This window comes from Lissotriton helveticus, chromosome 3_1 (assembly GCF_964261635.1).
Source record: "Lissotriton helveticus chromosome 3_1, aLisHel1.1, whole genome shotgun sequence".
Lineage (NCBI taxonomy): Eukaryota > Metazoa > Chordata > Amphibia > Caudata > Salamandridae > Lissotriton > Lissotriton helveticus.
In genome coordinates, this window is record NC_136061.1 from 1,653,366,256 (window position 1) to 1,653,393,482 (window position 27,227).

General features: G+C 45.4%; 1 protein-coding gene across 1 annotated transcript in view; it reads left to right on the forward strand.

The window, feature by feature from the left end:
• LOC144823688 (protein mono-ADP-ribosyltransferase PARP14-like) overlaps positions 1 to 27,227 on the forward strand; it is a 924,605-nt gene that overhangs the window by 627,799 nt on the left and 269,579 nt on the right. The window contains exon 14 of the mRNA XM_078682423.1: positions 22,048 to 22,254. Coding sequence (XP_078538549.1) covers positions 22,048 to 22,254 — 207 coding nt within the window. The remainder of the gene's footprint in view (positions 1 to 22,047; positions 22,255 to 27,227) is intronic.

The window sequence follows — 27,227 nt, forward strand, 5'->3', positions numbered from 1 at the left end:
CTTGGGGAACATTCCCTAGAGGACATATGCAAAGCAGCTACATGGTCTACACCGCACATTCACAAAGCATTACTGTGTAAATGTGCAAACTATCCAACAAGCCACTGTGGGCCAGGCTGTACTAAAAACTCTGTTTCAAACAACTGCAACAGATACTGGTGGTCACCGCTAGGTGTGGGAACTGCTATGTAATCTATGCATAGTGTGCAATCTGCAGCTCATATGGCTCGAACGGAAAAGGCTACTTACCAGTATGCATCTGTTCTTAGCATGTAGAGTTGCAGAGTTGCACACGCCCACCCGCCTCCCCGGCTACCTTTATCTGTTCCAGTATTATCTTAATTAGATACATACCACATGGACATCACTATCTCTTATACAGCTCCATCACTTCCCTAATGGCGAAAAACAATCTGGGGATGGAGCCGATGACCATGCGTAGTATCATCCAAAGGAGGAGTCACCTATCCTGTGACTTCCAAAGACTTTTCTACAACAAAACAAACTGCAAGCATCCGGGCCCAACACTAGGTGGCAATCTATGCATAGTGTACAACTCTGCAGCTCTACATGCCCAGAACAGATGCATACTGGTAAGTAGCATTTTCCATACATACACACACTCCCTGGGTCAGGCAGAGTGTGTTTTGTTATCGAAGGGGGGGCAGTGCAGCCCTCTCCTGAGGCTTTAAAGAGTCCACCTCCCTATGAATGTATTAAATATAAGGATGCAGCCCCCATCCCTGGCTGTTCTCTGCCCCAATGACCACTACCTCTCTGGGACAGGCCCTAAAAGATTTTGTTAAACGAGCATCAGGGCCAGAACAGCCCAGCCAAAACTTAATAGGGGTGGGGGGCCACGCAGCACCTGAGCCAGTTTTGGCCAAAGGGACCCCAGCCTCCTGATCTTGGCCGTGCAGCCCCCTCCTTTCAATTTTTAGGGCCATTTAGTGACATTTGCTAAGCAGCAACATGGGTGAACCCACACACATTACAAGAAATTATTGTGTGAATGTTCAATCAAGACAACAAGCTCTAGTTGGATAAACAGTCCTTCAAACTTTATTTCAAACAAACGCACCATCTCATGCCTAAAGCCAATGTGAGAGGGGTACTGCTTTACAATTTACGCATAGCATGTGTATCTGTAGCCAAGACATGCTACGAATGGAGTATGTTACTTACCATGTAAGCATCTATTTGTAACGTGTAGTGCTTCAGATTCACATGCATCCTTCTGCCTCCCCAACAGGTATTAGATGGTGAGAAAAATACACACATATACAGCATGAACAACAGCAAATTCTAACTTAACCGACTATATCCCCACTCCATCTATGACCAGGAAAAAAAACATTAACAAAGGAGCTATTGAACATGCACAATACCTCGAAGGGGAGGAGAAATGACGCACAATGCCAATGATAAACCTTCCTCGAGTAAAAACAGCTTGCAAAGACCGGGCCCAACACAATGCATGGCATGGCAAGTGAATCTGCAGCACTACATGCTACAAATAGATGCTTGCAGGGTAAGTAACATACTCCTTTCCAAGAATGTCAGAGGGTCTCAGCCTTCCAGCCCCTTCAGGAGCCCAAATGATTCATATGTTGCTTCTGCTGGAGTATCCCTCTGCATCTTGCGCCCGCTCTTCAAGAGTTGTTACGCGTTTTCGGGTGTCAGCAAATACAGGTTAAGCATCAGACATTTGGGGTTGGAGTATTGAGAGCTCCTTTTCTCCCTTTTACCCTCTGTGATGAGACAGCTTGCAGTGGTCGTCTCAGAGAAATCCAAGTTCAGCCATTGGGGTGCCCACCTTTCACTCTATGGAGAGACGAGAGCTTTCAATGGCTGCAATGACCTTTTCAGGCTTGTCACCTGAAGGCAGAAAGTTTCCAGTAGGGTTGTTGGAAAGAAGGGGCTCTAGAATAGTTGTTTGTTTGCTAGTAACCTGCAGCGTGGGCGCGGCTGACCTCTGTGAAGGAGGGCTTCCAGGAGGTCAGAAAAAGGAGGAATAAGAAATTGCAGATGGTACTCTGGTGTATAGAGCTTGTAGCTGGAGATCAGAGGGTGCAGACCGGGCTGCAATGAGGGCTTGCAGCTGGTTGATTCCCTCGATTGTCCGGCGGTAGGATGGTATATGGTAGTCAGAAGTCTAGCAATAAATGCAGGTTATCAATACTTCTGTCTGAGGAGGGGAGGCCAGGAGGGGAGGCCAGGGGAGGCCAGTCATACAGTGAAGGAGGGAAACGGATGTAGCCGGGAGACCTTGTTGGAGCTGCTTGTTAGACCCTTCAGTTGACAGGTGCTCCTCAGTGTCCAGGTGCCAGGAGTTGCTGTTGCTCAGAGGGGGGAAGAGAGCACCCAAGAGGGGTTGTGGCCGAAGTTGTCTCTCCCAGGTGAGAGGTGCGATAGAAGGCCGCAGACGTTTACACCCTCTCGTAGTACAAAGGTCCCCCTGCCCCCAGCAGCAGCTAGTCCCTGCTGTCAAAATGGTGGTCCCCCTGCGCAAAGTCTCTTTTCATACAATCCAGGCAAAGGGGGAGAAGGGACGAGATCTGTAGCGCCCCAGGGAGGGGCCCATGAGGTTGATGTCAGCTAAACCTGCCGGTGTGTGTTTGGGGTGCCCCCCTCTACTCACCTCTCACTGCCTTTGGACGTACCGGATCTCCTAATGGGCGATGGAGACCGGTGGTTCGCCTGCTGTTGCCTTGAAGAGCCCTCAGGTGTTTTCACGTTGGCCGCTTGTGCCAGCGGAGTGGTCCAAGGGGGCTACAAAATCTCGCCTCATGGGCTTCACCCGCCTCTAACAGTCGCAAAGGGTGGAGGGGGCTACATTAAAGTCCACAGCTGTATCAGGGCCCCCCTCACAGACCAAGTGCCTCGCCGGTCTCACTGGATCCCGCCAGGGAGCACCACATTCCAGGACCCTCCAGAGCAGGCCCGCCGCCGTTAGTACCCCACATACCTGTCTCGAGAGGCCACAGGGTGAAACTCTCACCTATGTGCTTGCGGGCACCGCTTTCTAAAGATCGGTGCCACCCGGGACCCAGGGTAACTAACAAGGCCGTTGCCGCACCCGGCTCGCAGCCTCCAGCCACAGGAGGACAGTTGGGTGGTAGTTGATGGTGTACCCTGGAGGGATATTAATTGGATTACATCGACTGACTACCTGTAGCTCTAGGCAGGAGCGACCTCAATGTTGGCATTCCAAGCCACGTCCCCGTCCTTACGCTTGCCTTACAGTGTTCCAAAATGGCTTACACTATCTTGCGCCATACTATTTACAAGAATCCGCAAAATATTCCTGGTTACCACCTGACTCACACTGTCCTTACAACTGCCCTGGCCTCTACACAATCGCCACATCCCTCACTGAGGTGATAAATGTACCATTAGTCAAAGTAAAATTAACCCCTAGCTGCAAGCACATATTTCACATTCCATTTTGACCCAACACTCAGTACCTCCCCTGCCAGTACACCACCTGCCTCTGGTCAACAGCATCTCTGGGCTGTTTACTTGACTTAGCACTAACAATAAAAAGATGCTAAATACAGAGGTAGACATTTATTTACATGTTAATTTGTGTTAAAGAAAGAAAGTAACTAGGTAGTCCTGCATTGCACAACTTTAAGAACATCTTCATTTTTAAAGACATCTTGCAGCATAAATGTTAAAATATGATAGTCTTTTCAAAATTCAAAAAGTGTATTTAATTAACCTGCAGAACCATTTTCACCTTAGTTTATCAGATTATATCAGTCCACTGAGAAGTATTATTTTAAAAGTGATTGCTTTTGTGATTGCTTCATTACCCTCGTGGGACGGTCTTTTGGGAGGCTCAACAGGTCTGTACTATTTTCTTACTTTGTCATTTTTTAAGCGGAATTTGGTGGTCCCTTGCGGCTCCATTCATTTTTGGTAATTTTTCCCCTTTGTAGATGTGGATTCTTTGATCCAAGCCGCAATTTATGGCTACACTTTAAAGAATAGACTTTGATGGGACACATTTGATTGATTTCTTTAACCTGAGTGCTTTACGAACTCCTCATACACTGGGTGTTTTCGTGCATAATGACCCAGAGCCTTGACAGGGACGGGCTCAAGTTTTAAACCACACCTTCATGTTTAAGGTGGAGTTTTTTTCCGCTCTCTGGGATCCGGAGCCTACGTGCCCTATCCCTCACTCCTACCCTCTGTGCAGGGTTTTTCTTGGTTTATTTTAGGACCACTGGCCATGTACACTAGTATCTTGAATATCCCCTAGACAGTTTTTTAATTCCGTTTCACTTGTATTCTAGGTGCCCCTCCCCTTCACAGTCCTGAGGAAGACCCCCATGTAAGGTCGCCAATTACCTACGAGACCCTGGGGTCGAAACGTCGACACTTTCCATTTCCAGTCAGCTTGCAATCAACAGAGATTCTATTGCTGTGTCTTATTTCTTTAGCTTGACTTTCATCTATTCTGTTTAATTCAATTTCAGTTGTGTCTAAATAATAATGCTGTCAAGTGGTACGAACATGTCTTTATTACACTAATTCCTTTTGCCTATCCTACTCACCTCCAACCTCACAAATCATCACCCAATCCTCCTTCACCCCCCCCCCCCCCATTTCCCCTTTTCAGGGCACAAAATACAATTTTTCCTTGATTTACTGTGCATACATGTGCCATTGTGATGGTGTGATAACACTGTTCATGTTTTTGCAGAATCCTCAGGATTATTTTCTTGATGTTTTATAATTATGTATAATAGACTGCCTTTCTATACATTTCTTTGACTGGGACCACCCTACACTGTACTGCACTTCACCCAGGTCGCAGTACCATTGGGATTATCCTTTATGTAACCTCTATAGATGTTTTGCATCAAATACTATGTCAGAACAAAACGTATATACCTCAGAACAGTTTATTACCTATTTTCAGCAAGAAGACTATATATAAATTGAGCAGATTAAGTAGGACTCAATCGTTGAAGTGTCCCGCTCCATTAGCAGTATGAAAGAAAAAACTAAAGTTGTGCTGCCCCTGCAATGTATTCCCACATGTTTAAGATATTAAGATCTTTTGAGGTATAAGTGCACAAGTTCAACGGACGAATCAATAAAACACTTGAGACCAGATATGGAAAACTAGGTATTCTCGCTTTCACAGACACAAAGTCAAATGTAGACTTCTAAAGGGTACTGACAAGATGAACTAGCCATCGAGAACCTTCTATATCAATTTACCTTAAGGTAAAGAGATGTGTTAAAAATCAATTACAAGTTCAGCTGCAGGAACTGTTAGTATTACTGATCATCATCTGAATTTCCTGTCCGACTTAATCCAACCAGTGGAGAAAAATTAATGTAACAGTAAAAGGGACCCCTTCAACCCATCCAATAAATCAACTGCACCAGCTAATTTACAGCTATTTAATTACCCTTTAATTGTAGGCTATACTGGACTGACTGCAAGTACATCATTAGCTTGGAAGTCCTAGAAGTTGGCTAAAAAACAGGGAACAACAAAACCCCAGTTTGTATTAACAGGGAGAATGGCATTCATGTTTGTTTAGGATTACTAGTTGATTGAGGTGTGAACCCTGGTCAAGCATCAACCACAATCCTAATCAAGGTAAGGCACAGGCAAACTTCTAATTAACCTGTGCTCAACCTCCTGGTAGCTTGTCAAAGAGCAGTCAGGCTTAACTTAGAGGCAATGTGTTAAGTATTTGTGTGACACTTCAAACAGGAAAACAGTGATAATGCCACACAAAAAGGATTCCACACCAGGTTAGAGAAATAGAACTGCATGTAATATATAAATGAGACCAAAATGAAAAAAAGTTCATTCATTAGAACCAAAGATATTGAATTTCAAAATATATAGTGAGAATAGCACCAAAAAGCAGAAGCGCCAATTGACAATAATTGGTCACGTCGCAATGGTACAAAGTCGCAGGTCCAGGCATTTGTAGTGTAGTATGTATGTAGAATGTAGTGAGCGCATGCTGCAGGGACCCAGTTAGGCCTGCTGGTCAAAGTACCTTAAAGCCTTGTTGCAGATCGTTGCATGGATCCGCATCAAAGATGTGCCGCGTAGCTGGAGCAATGCGTTGGTTCCGAGATACGATGAGGCTGCAGTGCGAGTTGCATTGCCATTGAGGATCCCATTGATGGGGCTTACGATGCGAAGTCCTGGGGTCGAAGATGTGGCCTGCAGCTTGCGACACATCGGCCCGAGGAGCTGTGAGGCTGTGATGCTGAGTCCAGCACCGTCAAGGCTGCCTTCGACGAAAGATGCGAAGGCCCGGACTGAAGATGCACTGAGCCGTTGGTTCTGAAGACTATGGACCACGCCCGTCTTTACGACTGGTCCAATCCATGCATCAGTGGTGATGCATTGATTCTGCTTGAGGATGGGCCATTCAGCTGAGGAGATGTCTATTCTGCTGTGGGATGCGCTGCTCAACAGATGAGTTGCTTCTTATCTTCTACCCTAGGGCTAACTTATATGTATTTAAAAGGATGGTTTTGGCCAGACATAAGGTTTATTTTTCCAGGTCGAATGGGCAGTTTAAACTGCACACACAGGCTCAGCAGTGGCAGGCATGAGACCCGTCTAAAGGGCTATTCCAGTGGGAGGCCCAATGAGGGCTGCAGGCCCACTGGTAGCATTTAATTTACAGGGCCTGGGCACAGGTAGTGCACTTTGCAAGGGTCTTAAGGTAAATTAAATTTGCTAATTGTGAATGACCCAATGTTATCTTGTGTTAGGGAAAGAGTTCAAGCACTTTAGCACTGATTAGCATTGGTAAAGTGTGCACAATCCTAAGGCCAGCGAAAAGGAGGTCAGTAAAGCAGGAGGTCTGATAGAAACAATTTGGGGGAACCATGCCAAGGATGCCAGGTATAACAATGGTACTAATGGTTACCCTTTAATCATGGTCTCAGTTTAGACAGAGGACCAGTGAATAAAGGCCCTACACATTTGAATGCTGAGTGAGTTATCTCCTTTTCATATAAAATTGATGCATCTGATAGAGGCTTCCAGGCACAGATTCCTTACCTTTAAGTTATCCCCTGGTGTCAGATTGGATCCGGAAATGTTTCTTATGCAGTACTCCTGCACGCTGGTAGGTGGCGTCTTTCAGCACTGCATGGCCTCGTTGGTGTCGTCTGCGCCAGAAGTGATGTTCGCCGTGGCTATATAGGTGCAACCCAGGCGTGCTGTCAGTTCTTTTCTTTCTTCTCCAATCAGTGCAGATCTGGGAAGAGCTACCCCTTAGTCACTTGTTCCATAAAGCTTTTTTCAATGTTTTGTGGAATCCTTTTTAGGTCTATCGGCTGTGTGGCAGGTATGTCATTGAAAAGGTCCAGCTTCAAGCGCCACAGAGCCTGTCACCTGCAGACGTCCGTGATGGACCCACATCTTCTTTGCCTCTGGTGCCTTGAACAGAATCATGATCCGAAGGCCTGTCCCAACTGCTGCAACATGAATCTGAAGGCCGTGAGGGAGCGCTCCCTCAAACATCTAGCACTTCGACGTGTGGCAGTGAGAGGATTGAGGTCCTCCGGGAGTGGTCCTGGTGTCCGAGGTTGTCGTCGCAGTACAAACCATTGAGCCACTAAAGTAAGTCCTGCTTCTACAAGAAGAAAAAAAGTAGAAGAATGTTCTGACTTTAATTCGTCTGTCGGCAGACAAGAGATCGTCACCTCTCAAGGCCTGGCTCTGCATTTGAGGCCGCGCCTGGACCGATACCGAGCCTTCCTGAGTTTCCAGTAACCGTAGCACCCCGGCCCAATTAAAAGAATTTTATGAAGCCATGCACCTCATATTTAGGCTGCCTGTTTCCTCCGGTGCGCCTTTGGGACCCTTAGGTTTGAGAGGGGCCCTTACTTGATCCACACCTCTGAAGCCAGTCGGACCCAAGGATCAACAGATGGATTCGGGTCAATGCCGGTTGTGCCACCTTGATCTTCCCCAACACCGATCCAGAGGCCATTGCCCAGTGGCAGTGCCATCCCAATACTCATCCCCGACTCCCACACGGAGCCGGATGAGTGTCATCTGATGTAGATTCAGGCATGCCTTCCAGGCCAGAGCCTGAGCCCTATTCCTATAGGCTAGGGCTTGGGGGAGAATGGGAGTGGTCGCTGGACCCTTAAGAACACCAGCCCATTGAGGATCAGCTGAACTGGTGTGAGGATCTGAGTGAAGCCAGTGAACTGGATACTTCTCTAGATACTGGCACGCTTTCTTCCCCTTAACATGGCTGTGGAGATGGAAGCATCATTCACTCGGGTGGTGTGGATGGCAGCTAAGGTCCTGGAACTTAGTTTGCCCATAATGGCAGTTAAGACTAATGTCTTGATGGAAGTGCTTCAGCTGGGAGTGTCCCCATCAGAACCTCTACTCCCTTTCAATGAGGCACTTACTAACATCCTGCTTGAGACTTGATCCAAGCCCAACACAGGGGCTCCTGTGAACAGGACAATTGGCCGTCGCTATCACCCCCTCCCAGGGGAACCAAACTTCATGGAGGACATGTGAGCGTTTTAAACTATCCCAGGTTTTACACAGAGGTGATGTTTATAAATAAATACAACATGCATAAACCTCTCTATATAACAAATGTATAGAGTTTGGAGCACAGCCAGAAATCTGGCAAACTAACTTTCTCATTGTATAATTACAGATCCTCCAGACATAACACCAAAAAGGTGCTATTTGTATATATTCTTTCCTTAGAATGCAGTTGTTTCACAGCTAGAATGTAGAGTAGAGATCCATGGTTCTGGTGAAAATCCTTGGGGTATGGCTTGAAACATGTAGACCCTTAGAAACTCAGGAACATTATTCCATCAAGCTTTATTTCTTCCTCGTTTTTCAACCATACAGACTAGAGGTACGAATAAATTATTTTTTCCTACTATGCAGGTATTGTTAATTTTCCACAACCTGCCCCCCCACTCTTATTCTTTATATATGTATTTATCTATTATAAAACACCTATAAATGCTCCCACGTAACTCGTATGTCGCAGCACACCCCGTTTTGAAGCGGAACGGGAAGGACCCAATGATTAAGCATGCCACTAAGCGGAAGCCCTGGTGGGTGAGGGTTATCTAAAGAAAACATTCTGTTTTCCAACCAGATGTGGAAGTCAAGTTCATGATTGAAGGACGGGCTGTTTTTGCTTGTTGTCTTCACCTTTAGACATATCTCCTGGCAGAGTACCTTTTGATAATAGATAACTATTTTGCAGACCTGCTGAGCAGGATGGGACAACAAGTCCAGTAGTGGAAAATCCACCGACTGGTCCTACTACTGTATTTCTGCCATTGGAGGGGGTGTTGGGGGAGATTTCCAGAGGTCAACCTTTTTGTACACATATTTGCAAAGATTAGTCATATGAGGCTATGTATAATGCTCACAGAATGTTTTCTGATTAGATGCAAATATAATATCGAATAACTCCAGACCTAATTAGGGGCACAATTATTAAAGTCACAAAATGGCAGCCATGGTATATATCACCTATTCATTACTGCAGATCTGTGGCTTTCATAAATTCACAGGAATTTAGAGAAGTAGGCAGGAAATCGTATTAGCAAGAGCAAATATGAATGTGGAGATTTGCTCATTCGAAAATCAGTAGCACGTTTACAAGTTCATTTCCCCTCCAATCACTTTTTCCCAACCCTGGAAGAAATTTTACTAATGCCATTGTCAGGAGTAAGTTTAGTATGGAAAAAGATTGGAGAAGAGCTAGTGAGAACCCTTAAAACATTTATGTTAGTAGGTTTCCACAGATTCCAAAGGGGATTCCAAACCTGTAAGTATTGCTTACCGCTACCTCCAGCCCCTCCATGTAGAACTGCAGAAAGGGGGCAAAATAGGGGAATTGCTAATATTCATACTACTATAGGATGCGCCTGGCATAATCAGAGAGGTTATTATCAGAGCACTTATATAATGAGCTTGCTGCAATAATTTGTCTCTACACCATGTGGCACCAAAGGGACACGTGGATTTTATTACAGGACAAGTAGATTTATAATGCAATGTGTCCCATGGGCAAGTATATATTTTATACAATACCCCTGAGAAGCGTTCTAGACTGCATTTTTTCTTGATTGCTCTGTGTTTATTACAGGATGCAGTTATACAGGTATATCCAGAAGTCTTATTGGATCATTGCCTGATAGTGCTTGATATCGAATTCGGCTGATCATCTACTTCAAGAGGACATTTGAATGACCTTTTCTGCTAGACCCTGAATATATGGCTCAGCTGAGTTTGGCATTGAGTGGGAATCCTTTAAAACCATGTGAAAAGGCCATAACAAGAGCTAACTTAGCATATTATCAGAAAAAGATTCAAGAGCAGATGCCAAACTTATAAGTCTTAAGAGGAAATATGTGATAGCCATCACTAACAAGGATCCAGAAAATTAAACATTTGGGAACAAATTAGGGTTGCTAAAGGTAATTTAAATAGATGGTATAGTGAAGTCTCCGCTAAAACGTTTGCACATAAATTGTAGATTTAGTAATTTGGGACTAGCACGGTTAACATTTTAGCCCTTAAGCTAAGACAACAGCTGTTAAAAATAATACAGATGGAATGATTGACATTTAAAGCAAACCTTGCACACAACAGAAATTTTATCCAATGGTCCATTAACAAGATAATAGCCCAGAGCCCAATGCAATGAATACACTTTTGTACAAATTAGACCTTACATCTATAACTAGTGAAGAAATTGGCCTTAAACTAGATTAAGAAATTAAAATGACAATAATGTCATCAGCTGGTAAGGTGGTTGGGCTTGATGGCGTTCCACTAGAGTTTTATAAACATTTTTTTTCCATCTAATCAGGACCTGTATTGCCATTTTGTAGTCGATACAAGCTAGTAATAATCCTCCATAATCTTGGACAAGTACAAAAATAATAGTCTCAAGAAAAATAAAGTGGCCACAAATCCTGGATCGTATCACTCCATGTCATTGAAAAATAGTAAGACTAAAATGCATTAAAATATATTGGCCACATGTTTGAGCAGGATCATTGTGATCATAGTCTCCCCCGATCAGCATGTTTTTGTACCTGGCAGGGAGGGGAACCACTGATCTTGTTAACAGGGCCATTGCTCTATTTGATTTAGCAGCTAGCCATGGGCTGCCGCTTGCAATGATCCTGTTCTACTCAGAAAAGGCTTGTGCTAGGATTGCCTGGGCCTGACTTTGGGAGGTCATGGGGCTTATGGGCGTTGGAGGATCTTACTTTAGGGCTGTTCAGCGCCTTTATAAAAAAAAAACACAGCAAAACTGCAAATTATGGCTCTGAAATCGTGAGGCATTAAACTGAAAAGAGGGACACAACAGGGCTGACTGTGTTCACCACTGCTTTTGTCAAAATACATTAAGGCATTTATACTCAAATGATTGAACAACGACACTATTAAGCCGAACCACAGAAATTATGCTTGGTGTCTGGCTACCTGTTGAACAAAAGCAAAACTCAAATATGGCCAAACTATTCCTGTAAGGTCCAAGAACCCAGAATTACTGAGACAGTCTCGTATTTGGGTATAAATCTGATGCCCTAAGTTGATAATATAATACCAGCAAACTATGACTCCCTTCTGAATATGACAGAGAACCCTCTCAAATGTTTAAGCAGCTTGCATCCGGCTGTTATGGTTCTCTGGAACTTTATGAAAGTGATGATCTTTCCAACAGGTTTATATTTTTTCAGGGCGATTCCCCTCGTGTTAACATTTAACTGGGTTAAAAAGCTAGACTTAATCTGCAGTAGTTTTGCGTGGGGTTATAAACAACCCAGAAGGGCACTAAAATGTTTTAAGCAGGCTATTGATTAGGGAAGATAGGGATTCTTTAAAAGCAAGTGCTACTAACATGCAACAGCATTAATTCTTATCAGAACTTTGATTCTAGATCATAAATTGAAATCAACTGAGATACCGTCTATGAGTTATATCTGGTAAGTGATGATGCTCTTAGCTTTTACTCAACATTAGCTAAATATAACTACAAAAGAGTACAGTTTAGGACATTAGGGTGTGCTGGCAGGCTGTGGAAAAATGTAGTTAAGATGTTGAAAATTATGAAATACAATCGGTATAACCCCCTGTTGAATTCAAAGCTATTCTCACGAAACCTTCAGAGACAACTATTGTAAGGTATGGGAAAGTGCAGGTTTCTAAACATTAGTGGGAGTCTATAGCAATGAGATAATCAGCTCCTTTGAGCATCTGCAGTGAGAGTTTGCTCTGGCCAAAGCAATCATTCTTTAAATATCTGCAGATTAGACACTCCATGTGCAAAATACACAAGGATGAGTTGTCTATGACAAAGAATGAGCTACTGCAAGGTAAAAATAGCCACACAAAAGACAGGCTCAAAGGCTATTATAAAGTATTTATGGAACGCAAGGGCGAGTACCTAGCCAGGCCAAATCAAAACTAGAGTTGTAGACTAAACTGGAGTTTGGAGCAAGTTGACATTAAAGGACACTATTGGGTCAGGTGGCTTGTTTCTGCTTTCTGCCAATCTTAAAATTTAGAACAATAGAACAATTTTTAATCTTTATTACATCCCTGTTAGGTTATGATGATTGGGTCGCAGGGCCATCTCACAATCTCCTCGCTCTAGGAAAAAATGTGCTAATATATAACATAGATTTACATCCTGTACAAGTTAGAGGTATTGGATGCAAATATTTAAATTCATTAGCTCTCTGATTGGGATTACAATCCCACCGAGACCACAGACGATTATGATAGGTCATTGTATTGTTAACTTCATTCTCCCTTCACTCTGTGTACGTATTGTTATTGGTCGAATATGTATAGCTGCGGAATGGCTCAATCCCCCATCCTTTCAACAATGACTGAACCTCTCTATATCAAGCTAACATATAGAAAATGATCTCTGTTTAATGGGAGGAATGTAAAGAAAAGAGGGGGGTTAATTTGGGGCCTACTGGCAAGGTTGATAGTGATATACTTTTTATCAGTAAAATAAAAATTGTTGTAATAAGTGATTGAAAATACCCCCAGGCTTTTTGTAGGCAAACTAATGTATTTTAGGTTAACTTATGTATGTTTCAGAGAACAGGGTGCGGAACTAGAGCACATGCTCTGGAACTGCCCGTTGCTGAGGCAATATTGGGCAGAGGTAGTTGAACTCCTAAACGACGTAACTGATAGACAATTGGATTATGACATGGCAGTATGCCTGCTGCACTGGTTCCCACACACATCCAAAACCAAAATAACCAGCAAATTCATCGACCTAGGGTTATTATTAGCCAAGCGGGAAATAACATGGCACTGGAAGTCAAGAGAAGGGCCATCGAGCAGGCGGTAGAGATCAGAATTATGTAAATGGGCTAGCAGTGAGAGCTTCATTAGATTGCAACAGGCTAAACGAACAGATAATGATAACGCTCTAGAAATGGCCAGGGCCTGGGAAGTGTTGGTGCAGGCTCTGCAAGAATTACGAAGGAACGATGAGGCTTAATGTATAAGGAAAGTACATGTGATACTCACGGTGTGAAGTGTGTTCTGAACGTTACCTGAATAATTGATATAGTGTTGTGAAATGTATATTTGAAATGTGCCCACACCAATAGCCTAAGGGGGGAGGGATCCGGGGGTTAGTTGAGATAATATGAAGACGTATTGGATGATTACGAAGGATGCAAACTATATTTTGAATTGTATGATGATAAAAAACTTGAATAAAATAGGTTTTCAAAAAACTTATGTATGTTTCATGTATTATTGTTTCAAAATACAATGTTAATTACTGTCTTACTGTATCATGAACTACTCTTCTGCTCTATCTGTATTGTTAATTGATCTACTTCTAAAAAAATAAAAATGGTAGTGGTTCCTTTAGTACAGTAAATTATTTTGCAATTTGGCAAATATATACAGTCCCTAAAGAATCTCAGTATGATTTATTGTTGGGGGATTCGGAGGATATTTAAAAAAAATTGTTCTGAAGTACGTTAAATACCACTTTGTGTAAATACTTATAAACTGTGTTTGGAGAGTATGCTAGTCAAACAATTAAAGAGGTAGGTCCGATCTCCATTTCATGTATCTCAAGCAAAATGGTTTGGTGTGTCATGAAATATACATAACTGTAGTTTGTCAAACAGAAATGAAAAAAAAAAAAAATGTGTACATGTTTTTCTAAGATGATTTAATTATGTGTCTAATAGAAGTGGTATACATTTTATCAATAAAGATCATTTTTTTTAACTGAAAGCATTTAGTGTTGTTTCCCCCTAGTTTGTCTGTTCCTGCTATTATGCATTTTAACCTATCATGCTACGATTAAAATAGTTTTCAGTTTCTGCACTAAGGACATTTTTATGATCTGGCATATAATTGTTTTTTGTTTAACTTCCCTGTACTTTTATTGTGATTTTTATTTAATGAAATTAAACAAATGACTATTAAAATTGAGCTGACAAATAATACTTCGAAACACATTTTATATAAACAAAAAAGGTAATAGGTGCATTATGGAGAAAATATGTATCTGAAAGAGACACGTTAGTGATAGATTCCTTACCTTAGAATATCCCCAAGCGTAAGACTGGATCCGGAAAGTTTTGCTAGCAGTACCCCTGCACGTCAGTAGGTGGCGTTGTGCGGCTCCGCGTCCGTCGCTGGCGTCGGTTGTGCCGAGATGATATCACGGAGACTACTGAGGCGCCACCCATGCGCTCTGACATCAGTTCTTTCTTTTTCCGTGCGAGTAAGCACAGATCCGGTTAGAGCACGTACCTCAGTCATTTTTTTACTAATCTTTTGGAGACTTTTGTCTTGTGTTGGTTTTCTCTGGTGCAAGTAGGGATGCCTGGTTTTAAGTCCTGCGGGACCTGCCGTCGCAATATGTCGGTGGTGGACCCTCATGACGTCTGTCTCTAATGCCTGGAGCGCGACCATGACTCCTGGTCCTTTATGGACTGTAGGGCTATGGCCCAAAGGCCTTAAGCGAGCAGCGCCGAAAGTTGCCTGAAGTTTGGCACTCTCCCCGCGCCGTTCGAGGTCCAGGGGTCGTTCCCGTGACCGCTCACTGAGCCGTCATCACCGCTCCTCGGGATCAAAGTCTTCACCCTTGGCCTCGGGCTCCCGCCGGTGTGCCTTCGGGCCCCGGGGTCCCGTGTCAGGATCCTGCTGGTCCATCGACTCCTCTGGCGCATCCAACCTCGGCGCCAAGAGGTTCCATGCTGTCGGCCAAACGCCCCCCTCGGCTTCGCGGGAGTCGCCACAGTGGATACGGCTGGTTCCACCTCTGCCCCGGTTCCCGGGCGGGTTTGTACCCGCCTGGGATCCGATTGGGACCCTGTGCCGTTTCTTTCTTCCCCGATCCCAGCCCCGCCGCCGAGGCCTGTTCCTACAGCGCCGGCGGAGGAGGATGACTGGCAAGGGTCTGAGTGTGATTCTGAGCAAGACTGGGTGGACGACTTGGAGGAGGCCAGCGGCCTTGACGTCTCCTCTGATGCGGGGTTTGCCTCTCCTCACCAACTATGGAGGAAGGTACCTCATATACGGTGGTGCTCCTTTGGGCTGTTGAGGTCCTTAACCTCAATCTCCCCACGGTGACCCTGAAGACTAATCTCCTCACTGAGGTGCTCCAACCGGCATCCACTTCATCGGAGCCGCTTCTGCCCTTTAATGATGCCCTCACTGAAGTCTTGTTGGGCACTTGGTCACGGCCCGCCACAGGGGCCCCTGTGGATAAGAATGTCGTCAGGCGTCATCTCCCGGCACCGGGTGACCCTGCCATTTTGACCACTCATCTTACACTTGAGAGTCTGGTCATTCAAGCTTCTTCATCTGAGTGCCTTTCCCAGGGTTCCGCCGGATAAGGACTCTAAAAGATTGGAGCAGTTTGGCAAGCGGTTGTTCTCTTCGGCCAGCTTAGGTTTACGGTCAGTGAACACCGCATGCCTACTGGACCGCTATTCCCATGCGGTGTGGGATTCCGTGGCTGAGGTGTTGCCTCAGTGCCCGAAGGAGGTCCAGGCTGTGCTGTCTCAGGCTGTGGCTGAGGGTATGGACGAGGCTAGGTTCACCATTCGTTGTGGCTTGGACACCGCGGACTCCCTCTGTAGGGTAATCTCCACGACCGTGGCGCTTCGTCGCCACACCTAGTTGAGGTCCACCGGGTTCTCCCTGGACATCCAGAGCTCTCTCATGGACATGCCTTTTGACAGCACGCACCTGTTTGGTGATAAGGCCGACGCTACACTCGAGCGCTTTAAGCACTCTTGAGCTACGGCCAAGTCCTTGGGCCTTTCCACCACACGCTCGGCCACGCCTACCTTTCATTCATTTCGTGGCCATGGCAGAGGTGCTGCTGCCCATTCTTTCAGCCAAAAGCCTGCGCAGAACCAAACTCAGCGCACCCGTGGGCGGGGAGGCCGCTGGGGTGGCTCCGGGGGCCCGCGTGAGTGTCAGTCTACTTGCACCTCTGTGCCCTCGACGTCCACCTCGAAACCTTCCTAGTCTGAGCTTCAGGTCGCACACCACGCCTGTGGGTGGCAGGATTCGACATCACCTTCCTCACTGACGTTCTGTCACTTCCGGCAAGTGGGTGCTGCAACTCATCGAAAGGGGTTACTCCCTCCCCCTCGAGTCTACCCCCCAGCCATGCCACCTCAGTTCCACCGCATGTCGGGGATCACTTTGCGCTTCTCCAGCAGGAAGTTATGGCCCTCTTGGCCAAGGGGGCTATCGAGCGCGTTCCTGGGCCAGAGGTAGGACGTGGTTGCTATCCTCACTATATGCTCCCCAAGAAGGACAAAGGGGCCTTGCACCCCATTTTGGACCTCAGGAACATCAATCGCTTCCTCCGGAAGGAGAAGTTCAAGATGTTGACTCTGGCTCAGGTCTTGGATGCCCTCGACCCGGGAGACTGGATGGTAGCGTTGGACTTGCAGGACGCATATTTTCACATCCCAGTCCTGCCGTGGTGTCAGTCTTCCCCTACCTCGATGACTGGTTGTTGAAGGTGGGCTCACCCCAGACAATCGTCACCCACCTTGAGACTACGGCCGACCTCCTGCATTGGCTGGGGTTCTCCATCAACGTGCCGAAGTCGCACCCGAGTCCCTCTCAGAAGCTCTCCTTCATCAGAGCGGTTCTGGATTCGACGCAGTTTCGGGTTTATCCCCCCGAGCAGTGAGTACAGGATATTCAGGCTATGATTCCGATCTTTCAGCCTCTATCCCGGGTTTCAGTCGGGATGACCCTCCGGCTCCTGGGCCTGATGGCCTCCTGCATCCTGCTAGTGCAACATGCCAGATGGCATATGCGGGCTCTGCAGTGTGACCTGAAGTTCCAGTGGGCGCAGCATCAGGGCAGCCTGTCCGATCACGTAGAGATCTTGGAGGGCACTGCACGACATTTGCAGTGGTGGCTCACAAATCGCGATTGGGTCAATGGCAGACCCCTTTCCCTTCCCCAACCGGAGCACACAGTGATGACGGATGCTTCCCTCCTGGGCTGGGGAGACCACTTGGGAGAGGTGGAGATCAGAGGCCTCTGGTCTCCGGTGGAGTCCCGGCTCCATATCAACCTTTTGGAGCTTCAGGTGATCCAACTTGCACTGAAAGCATTCCTTCCCTCTGTCTGGGGAAGTGTAGTGCAGGTGTTCACGGACAACACCACCGTCATGTGGTACTGCAACAAAAACAGGGCGGGGTGGGGTCGTGAACCCTATGTGAGGAGGCTCTGCGCCTCTGGACAAGGTTGGAACATCAAGGCAGTACCTTGGTGGTTCAACACCTGGCAGGTTCTCTGAATGCCAGAGCGGACAAACTCAGTCTCCGGTGCATGATGGATCACGAATGGCGTCTGAACTCTGACGTGGCGCAAGGTCTCTTTCTGCAGTGGGGAGAGCCTTGGTTAGATCTATTTGCCATCGAAGAGAACGCGCAATGTCATCAGTTCTGTGCGTTGGAATTTCCATGGGAGCACTCGCTCGGCGATGCTTTTTGTCGCGAGTGGAGTTGCGGTCTATTGTACGCCTTTCCACCTATACCACTTCTGCGCAGAGTGCTGAAGAAGATTCGGCACTACCGGGCCCAAGTCATCCTTGTGGCTCCGGATTGGGCACAAAGATACAGGTATCCCGAGCTACTCAGCATGGCGATCGATCCCCCGATCCGACTGCCTCTTCGGGAGGATCTTCTGTCGCAGCAGCAGGGGACGGTCCTCCACCTGAACCTGCCCAGCCACCACCTCCATGCGTGGAGATTGAGCGGCCACAGTTGACAGCTTTCGATCTTCCTCCCAAAGTCTGTGATGTCATTCTGGCAGCCAGGCATCCCTCCACAAAAACGGTATACGCCTGCTGGTGGAACAAGTTTGTGGCATGCTACACATCGAAGGCTGGGGATCCCCTTTCTGTCCCTCTTTCCGAGGTTCTTTTGTTCCTTCTTTCTTTGGCCCAGCAGGGCTCTGCTCTGGGCACTATCAAAGGTTATCTTTCGGCCGTTATCGCCTTTCTACGGCTTCTTGATCAGCCTTCTCTTTTTAAGTCCCCGGGTGTTACCCGTTTTCTGAAAGGCATTACGCACACATTCCCTCCCGTGCCGTTCATCATGCCTCAATGGGACTTAAATCTTGTTATGACGTTTCTGATGTGCGCTCACTTCGAGCCCCTTCATAACTATCCTTTGCGTCTTCTCACATTAAAAACTGCCTTCCTGGTTGCTATCACCTCTACCAGAAGAGAGAGTGAGCTCCAGGCTCTTTTTCTAAACCTCCTTTCCTTTCTGTTCATCCGGACAAGAGGGTTCTGAGGACCCGTCCTTCTTTCCTGCCAAAGGTTGTCACGCCCTTCCACATCGGGCAGACCATCACTTTGCCCACCTTCTTTCCGCCTCCGCATCTTTCCAAAGAGGAAGAGAGGCTCCACCGTCTGGACCCGAAACATGTGCTCTCCTTCTACCTGAGCCGCACACTACAGTTCTGGGGGGGGATGACCAGCTCTTTGTTGGCTACGTGGGCGCCAAAAAAGGTCGGGCCTTGCACAAACGGACCATCTCTCGGTGGGTCATTTTCTGCATAAAAGCCTGTTACTCCTTGGCTAAGAAGGAGCCTCCTGTGGGGCTGCATGCCCATTCCACCAGGGCAACAGCAGCCACGACTGCCTTGGGACGCGGCGTTCCCTTGCAGGACATTTGTCAGGCAGCTACCAGGGCCTCGCTGCACACGTTTACCAGGCATTATTGCCTTGACAGTCAAGTCCGGAGAGACAGCTTCTTTGGCCGTTCTGTTCTCTGTGACTTTCTGGTGTAATCTTATATGCAGACCCACCATCGGGGTTGGTATTGCTGGGGTATCTATTCTAAGGTAAGGGAGCTATCACTAACGTGTCTCTTTCAGATGAACAAGTTACTACTTGTGTAACGATATATCTGTAAGAGACATTAGTTAGTAATAGATTCCTTACCGCCCCACCCATCCTCCCCATTCTGCGAACTGATTACCAGGGTTAAGGACATCCCTTTCAGGGCCCTAGTTTCATGGCACCAGTAGTCGTTTTCTTGCATGGCTCTGCGTTCCTGGCTCAAAGTCGTGCACAGAACTGACGTCAGCGCGCATGGGTGGCGCCTAAGTATTCTCCGTGACGTCATCCCGGCGCATACGACACCAGTGACGAACGCGGAGCCGCACGACGCCACCTACTGACGCGCAGGGGTACTGGTAGCAAAACTTTCCGGATCCAGTTTGATGCCTGGGGATATTCTAAGGTAAGGAAGCTATCACTAACTAATGTCTCTTACAGATATATCGTTACACAAGTAGTAACTTATGCTTTCGAGGTATATGAGCTGCAGATTGTATACTTTTGCATAGATCACCATCTGGTGTTGGGCTCAGATGTTTGCACTTGTTTTTGTCCTGGAAGAAGTCTTTGTAGTCACAATGTAGGTGACTCCGCCCTGGGATGAGAGTGTGCATGGGCATTAATGCCATCCTTAGATAGTTTTTTTCCACCATCGGGTTCGGATGTACATTTCTTTGCTCCTGGTCGATATCAGTTGCAAATCCCCCTTCGACGTGCTATTCCCTATTCAACAGTATTGTCTCGATCGCGCTCCCCTTATCGACGCGCATCTTCAAAACAAACTTCTGCCTACCACGCCTGCAATCAATGGAAAGAACTCCTTTTCAAAAAATGCCACTGGTGTGGTGCTAAGTTCCCACACACAGACTTACACGAGGTGTGCAATCTCTGCCTCTCCCTGGAGCACGAAGAAAAGAACTGCAAGGCCTGTGCATCGTTTAGGTCGAATAAAACCATCCGTGATCGTCAAGCTTGACGTCACAAAATGTCTTGCGGAAGCAGCTTGATTCGGATGTCTTCGGAGCTGATCCAGAAATCCAGCCGGAACAATCGGGTGACGAAGAAGACCTCTACGTCTCCGAAGCTTGATGACTCTGACGCTGATGAGGAGACAGTCACCCCGGCTCAGCGGTCCGTGAGTAGCGAACCCCCTCTCCCCAAAAACAAACCGAAGGCCCCGGTAACACCCTCGCCCTCCGACTCGGGTCGACACCGACAACATTCTTCAGACACCCTGCCCTTGGGCCCGGCTCTGAAACCGAAACATAAGCCTTCCGACTCGGGCTCAAATCAACCCCATTGCGGTGCTGGGAAGTCCTCCCCAGCACCGAAGCCACGAGGCAAAGACTCTTTGTCGACTTCAAAGCTCTCGGCGGCGAAGCATAATGACAAAGAATCGGAACCGAAGAAATCTTCAGAGCAAAAGGCTTCGGACCTCCAAAACGTCACCAGAGCCGAAAAAGGCCACAGACTCCAAAAAGTTGTCGAAGCCCAAAAAAGCCTCGGAGCATCTTAGACGCTAAAAGAACAATACTCTACTACATTGAAAGGACAAAATCCTTTAGAAAGACCAAACAACTGTTTGCGGCTTTCTCCCCGTCTCATAATGGCAATCCCATCTCAAAAGCAGGAATTGCAAGGTGGATAGTTAAATGCATCCAAATATGCTATATGAAAGCCAAACACACACTACCCATTCCTCCTAGAGCTCATTCCACACACAAACTAGGGGCTTCCATGGCTTTCTTAGGCAACATTCCCCTAGATGACATCTGCAAAGCAGCAACTTGGGCTACACCACACACCTTCACAAAACACTATTGTGTAGATGTGCAGGCAAAACAACAAGCAAGTGTGGGCCAGGCTGTATTAAGAACACTTTTTCAATCCGCTGCAACAGATATAGGTACCCACCTCTAAGGAGGTATCTGCTGTACAGTCTATGCAAAAGTATACAATCTGCAGCTCATATGCCTCGAACGGAAAATGCTACTTACCAGTATGCATCTTTTCTTGGCATGTAGAGCTGCAGATTCTTATACGCCCACCCGGATACCTCTATCTGTTCCAGTACTATCTTACTTAGATACATTACGCATTTACATCTCTTTCTACTTCTTACTACTCCATCGTAACCCTTATGTCAAAACAATCTAAGGATGGAGTTGATGCCCATGCGTACTATCATCCTAGGGAGGAGTCACCTACCTTGCGAATACAAAGACTTCTTCCAGGACAAATACAAGTGCAAACATCCAAGCCCAACACCAGATGACGATCTATGCAAAAGTATATGAATCTGCAGCTCTACGTGCCAAGAACAGATGCATGCTGGTAAGTAGCATTTTCCTTATTGCCGTTCATTTAATGTGGTGCTCACCAATCAAGTTGTGTTAAAATAATTGATTGTTTAGTTGACTGGAGATGTATATGGTTCTTTTAAATGTATCCACCTGTTGAATATTGTGTTTGTGTATCTTTTTCTAGAGGAAAGTTAGCACAATTTTGCTTTCACTTACAACTCCCTACAAAGACCTTTAAATCATTGGAAATGTGGTACCTAAGACCTGATCAATATTAACAAAGGACAAAATAAATGGTGACTTTTTTTTAATCATCTTATTTTTTCATTGTATTATGACAGGTCAAGGAGGAGTTAATCCATCGTTGGTTGCTGATGCAATGATAGATGCTTTGGTTGATTTTGCAAGTCAAAAGAATGCCTCGTCTGTTAAAAACATTGCTATCATCATCTTCCAGACACAAATGCTGGAAACTTTTCATACAAGTATGAAAAATAAGCAAGGGACCCGTTTACCAGAACAGAAATCTCTGATCTCCAAGCTGGCATGTAAGATTTTACTTTATGCTTATTTTATTTAAACCATTTGTAATGCACCCACATTCATGGATAACCATATCCCTTAGAGAGAAGGGAGGAAAGCGTAGCGGAGTTGAGAGCGGCGGAGGAGGATGGGGCATAAGAATATTCTGTAAATATTGGGTGGAGGTTGCAAGGCATTACTCAGAGCCATAAGCAGGGTAGTACATAAGAGTCTTCAAAGCTCTTCTGGAACGTGTGGTCATAGTCTAGATGGAGCAGAGGCATAAGTGACTTTCAAGGAATACAGACTGAATTATTACAGATGTACATTGCAGCCATAGATATTTCCTACCACCTGTACCTCTTTCTACAGGGAAAAAGTACGTTTAAGGAGGCCAACATTGGGTGCTTCGTGAAGACTGAACACTTTCTCAAGCTTTGGAGCTTTCCTAGATTCCATGAATGAACCGTCCTCAGTCTGGGAATCTCTGCTAATTTTACAATTGTAATAAATTGTGTTAAAATGGACATCAGCCCAATAGCCATGTGTGTTTAGTAGCACATCCAATATTTCTGAAACAATCCAAATTTCAGCCAGTGATGTGGATATGCTGAAGTCTCTTCTCCCCTTGCAGGCCACCATAGCTAACATTTGTACCAAAATTGTGCAAGTGAGTATGTGGAAAGAGCTATGCTGGTTGCTTTATAATTTTTAATTTGATTTGTATTTTCAACATCATTACCTTCTCTGGATGACAGCCAGCCCCAACTATGAGCTCCACTCAACTGTGGGTTCTTTGTTAGGTATTTATATAAATATTTCCTGGCCTAGAGGAGAAAATACCTACTGTCGTCATAGCACGGAGGAGAACAGTTCTTTTCAAAACTTGCCCCAAAAATCTGCACAGATGATCTGCATTTACAGTGCTTTTTTCTTCCCCACATTTGATAAATCACGAGGACATAAAGATAGTCAAAAACCTTTTGACTGATTGTTATGTCTCGGAAAGGGAAGTCACAGAGTTAAATAAATCTACGGTCAGGAAACATTGCATGTTAACATCTGTCCCAGGTATGGAACCGTATCTCTTTTCGGTACATAAACCATACCACCGTTTCCTTCTAACAAGATTTCGTCTTGATTTGATTCCTTTTATCCTGGGCAATTTTAAAAAGTGGTCTAGACCTGAAAACGCTGATCCATGTGACTGCGATCATTTTTCTATTCAAGACACGACCCATTTTATCCTGTTCTGCGGTCATTACAAAGAGAGTAGAAAAAAATATTTGCTGCCTATACTGTGCAATATGGGTTTTACACAGGTAAAACCAGCTATGCTGTTCCTGCAACTTTTATCGAATTTAAAAGTGGCATTTCATGTTGCTAGTTTTTTGGTCGCTGGAGCACGTATAAATAAGCATCGTTTTAGTATTAGACACTCTGTCTCTGACTAATGTGTACCTTCTATATTTTATTGATTTTACTCTTTTTAAATATTATTGTATATTTTATTTTGTATAACGTGTTTTTAGGGGTTTTTTTAAACAAAATTTTGATCTATATTATGTGTCATGATGAAATGTTCCCGTGTATTGCTCGCTCTTTTATGATTTTAAATAATCGAATAAAGATATTTGACTGACTGACTGACAGTGCTTTTATTTTCTATGTCCATCTCATAAATCTACTCAAAAGTAAGATTTGCCCTTGTCAGGAATGATTCCAAGCAAAATGCCCCTCTAAGCACTTACACATGGTTGTTGAAGAAACAAAGCCCGTTAAACTTTGAGAAGTAGAACTCACTAAATAGACGCCTGTTTGGGCTCCAAAAAGGTAAAAAACAATTGTTCCTCAGAAAAGTCTTTAAAAAAACTCCCAAGCACCCTGCACACTAGATGGTGCAAAAAAAACAAGCTCTTCAAAGGCTCGGTTTGCCTTTCTGCCTAAATCACAGTCAACAGAGTGCTTTTCTGTGCCAGTTTGGCTAATGACAGCAGCCTCTTTATAAATGACCACATCCTCTGTGAACGTCTTTGTCACACTCTGGACGATCATCCTGTCATCGAGCAATAAGATTCTGTTTACAACACCTTCAGCACAGTCACAAATGATTCCGCCACCAGCAAGGATGCATCAATGACAACTTCAGCAACAATCATGTTGACACCTTCTCTGTTAACAGTACCAGAAGTGATAGTGTTGATGATCCTGTCAATGTCAGTTGACATTTCATTTGTATTGTAAATGGAGGTGTCAGTCTCCTACTTGCAGTCACGGCTGGAGGTGTCAATGTATTTATCAACCCATATGTTGAATTTGGAAGTGAAAGCCAATATCCACCAAGTGGAACAGGATATGGATACAGCTTATATCCCAACACAGCTGAACATCCAGTATGTTTCAGAATATGAGGAAAGGTAAGGGAGATGGCCATGTGGAGAAGTCAATTCCATGACCTACAATGCTATGAGGAGTATGTTTCACCAGGTCCTCCTTTGGAGGGTAGCAGCCTGAGCAACGATAATCCCCTAAGACTTTTGATATCACCTACCTGTGATGCAGCTTCCTTTAACTTTCTTGAGCACCTTGCAGCATTGAGAACTTTCAGCAGCTAGTGGCACAGCTGCAGTATCATCACACTCAGCCCCCCACACCTCCTGAGTGTTACCTCCGCAAAATCCTCTTGAACCATAACCACCATACTTTCCACAATCTCAATTACCACCATCTGCTCCTTCTTTGGCATTATGCCATTTGCCTCCAACCCATTTAAACAGCAAGAACAACACACAGCTTAATGATAAAGACACTGAATCAGAAAAATATGGAAGAAGGTGAGGTCCAAGAAAATGACTTATACAAGGATAGTGGCCATCAATACAATGAGGGGCTGAGAAATTTCATTCTGCCATAAGAGAAAGATAGAATACCACCCCTATCTGGTTCTCCATGGGACGACAATGCCAGGCTTCTTGAAAAGGGCAGCTCAAAAATTTGATCTTTTGATGTATGCCGTAGAGTGCTTCTTATATGATTTTAAGGTGTAACCAAGGAAGATGGTAATATAAGTCCCTATCTTTGACTGTGTGGAAAGTGGGGCTATAGCTAATGACCACACCAGCCACAGTTCCGGTAGTTGTACCATGCCTTGAAAAGAAATATAGAGCACCTGCTTACACACAAGCTTTTTTAAACAGCACCCCAAATAAATTCCCCCTTAGAATCAGTCTCCAAGAGTTGATCCAATAAACATATAACTCGAGGGTCTCCAACCGGTCGATCGCGAGCAACCGGTAGCTCGCAGAGACCCTGTTAGTAGCTCGTGCCACTTGCATTTCAATTTAGTAGCCCTTTGGTGTTGTTTGGGATATTTAGGCTTTTATTTTTGGGGCTGCATTGCCCACCTTCACCCAAAGCAGCTGCTCAGATTAGTTTTTGAGCTTGGCTGGGGCGGGGCGGGCGAAGAGGATGACGTTCCTCTCCTACGTGCACATCTTGTGTCTGCGACCCCTGCATTTCCAACCCTGGCACCGCACTTTTCATTGTACGCGAGGAGTTCACGTGTGGAGCAGCAGGCGTGGCAGGGTGGAGCAGCTGGTTTCGGTGGAACAAGCAGTATAGAACTGCCGGGACCCTTGCCCCCTTCTGCCTAGGAGAACAGCCTGCCACCTTTATACTTCATTGTTGCAGCAGGTAAGCCGTGCTCGATCAGCTCCATTAAAATTTCTAACTCACATTGCCTCCCTAATCGACAAAGCATCTAATTTAAATAATGGCCGCCCGGTCAAACGCGCACTAGTGGAGAGATGTCATACTGAAATAAAGCGTGCAATTCTCCTGTGGCTCGTAGTTCTCCGTACATAGGGAAAAATATATATATCCAGGGAGCACACCCCCAACTCCTTTAATCCCTGTCCCAGAAGTAGAAAATTACTCGGGCCCTCATCTCCTGCTCTAGTCTAGCCCTTCGTGTACTTTCAAACCAAAGCAGCTAACGGTGCGCAGGTCATGTAATTAATACTAAATCACGTGCAGTCATAGTTTACAGGATGGCCAACTTTCGAAATGGGATCATTCTAATACTGCTAGAAAACATGATACACATTTTTGGGAAGAGGCAGCAATTAAATGATTTGATATTTACAGTTTGTACAAATTACTCTCAGGCCTTGAGTTCCCTGCATATATTCCAACTGGTTTTATATTCTGGAGGAATTTATGTGGGGCTCAAAAACATTTGGGTTTGCACCTGTATTAAGCCCAAAACCACATTCTACCCTTTCCGACTGGTCAAACTTGGAATGGGGAGAAAGAAAATCACACTTATGAAAAAAATAACGGTGCAGTAAGGTTTTTACCAGGAGATTGTAGACCTGTGTATATTCTCGCTGGTCACACAAAGAGGACTAATGTCTGTAAAGTTATTTTATGTGGAAATCCAGCGTGAATCAAGCCTTCGTGTGCCTATGTTGGACATCCGGGGACACAGCTCATGCAATTTACCACTCTTGTGGTCTTCGGGACATTTATCTCGTGCACACCGAGCTGAGCTGCACAGACTCCCTCAAAAACAGAGGTGAAGGGTCAAGCTCTCAAATAACGTCAAGCAATATTTCTTTTAAGATGCTCTCTCCATCTTGTTGGATTTCCACATTGTATGTATTACAGACCTCAGTTTCTCCTCGGACACTGCAGCGCCTTAATTCTCAGAAGAGTTGTTTGCTACACAATGGATTTTAATTTCTCACATTTGATAACATGCAACAGTTTCTCATGCTTTGTAACCACTCTTCTGGGATAGCATTTTTACTTAAGATAATAAGTCTTGCTCTGAGAGTTCATATTACGTATGATGCTGGAAGAGAGCTTAGCTGGGACGGGTGGTCCGAGGAGGATGAAGTTCCTCTTCTATGTGCACATCTCGTGTCTGCGCCCCTTGCCTTTCCCACCCTGACACCGTGATTTTCATTATGCGGAACGAGTGCCAGTGCAGAGCAGG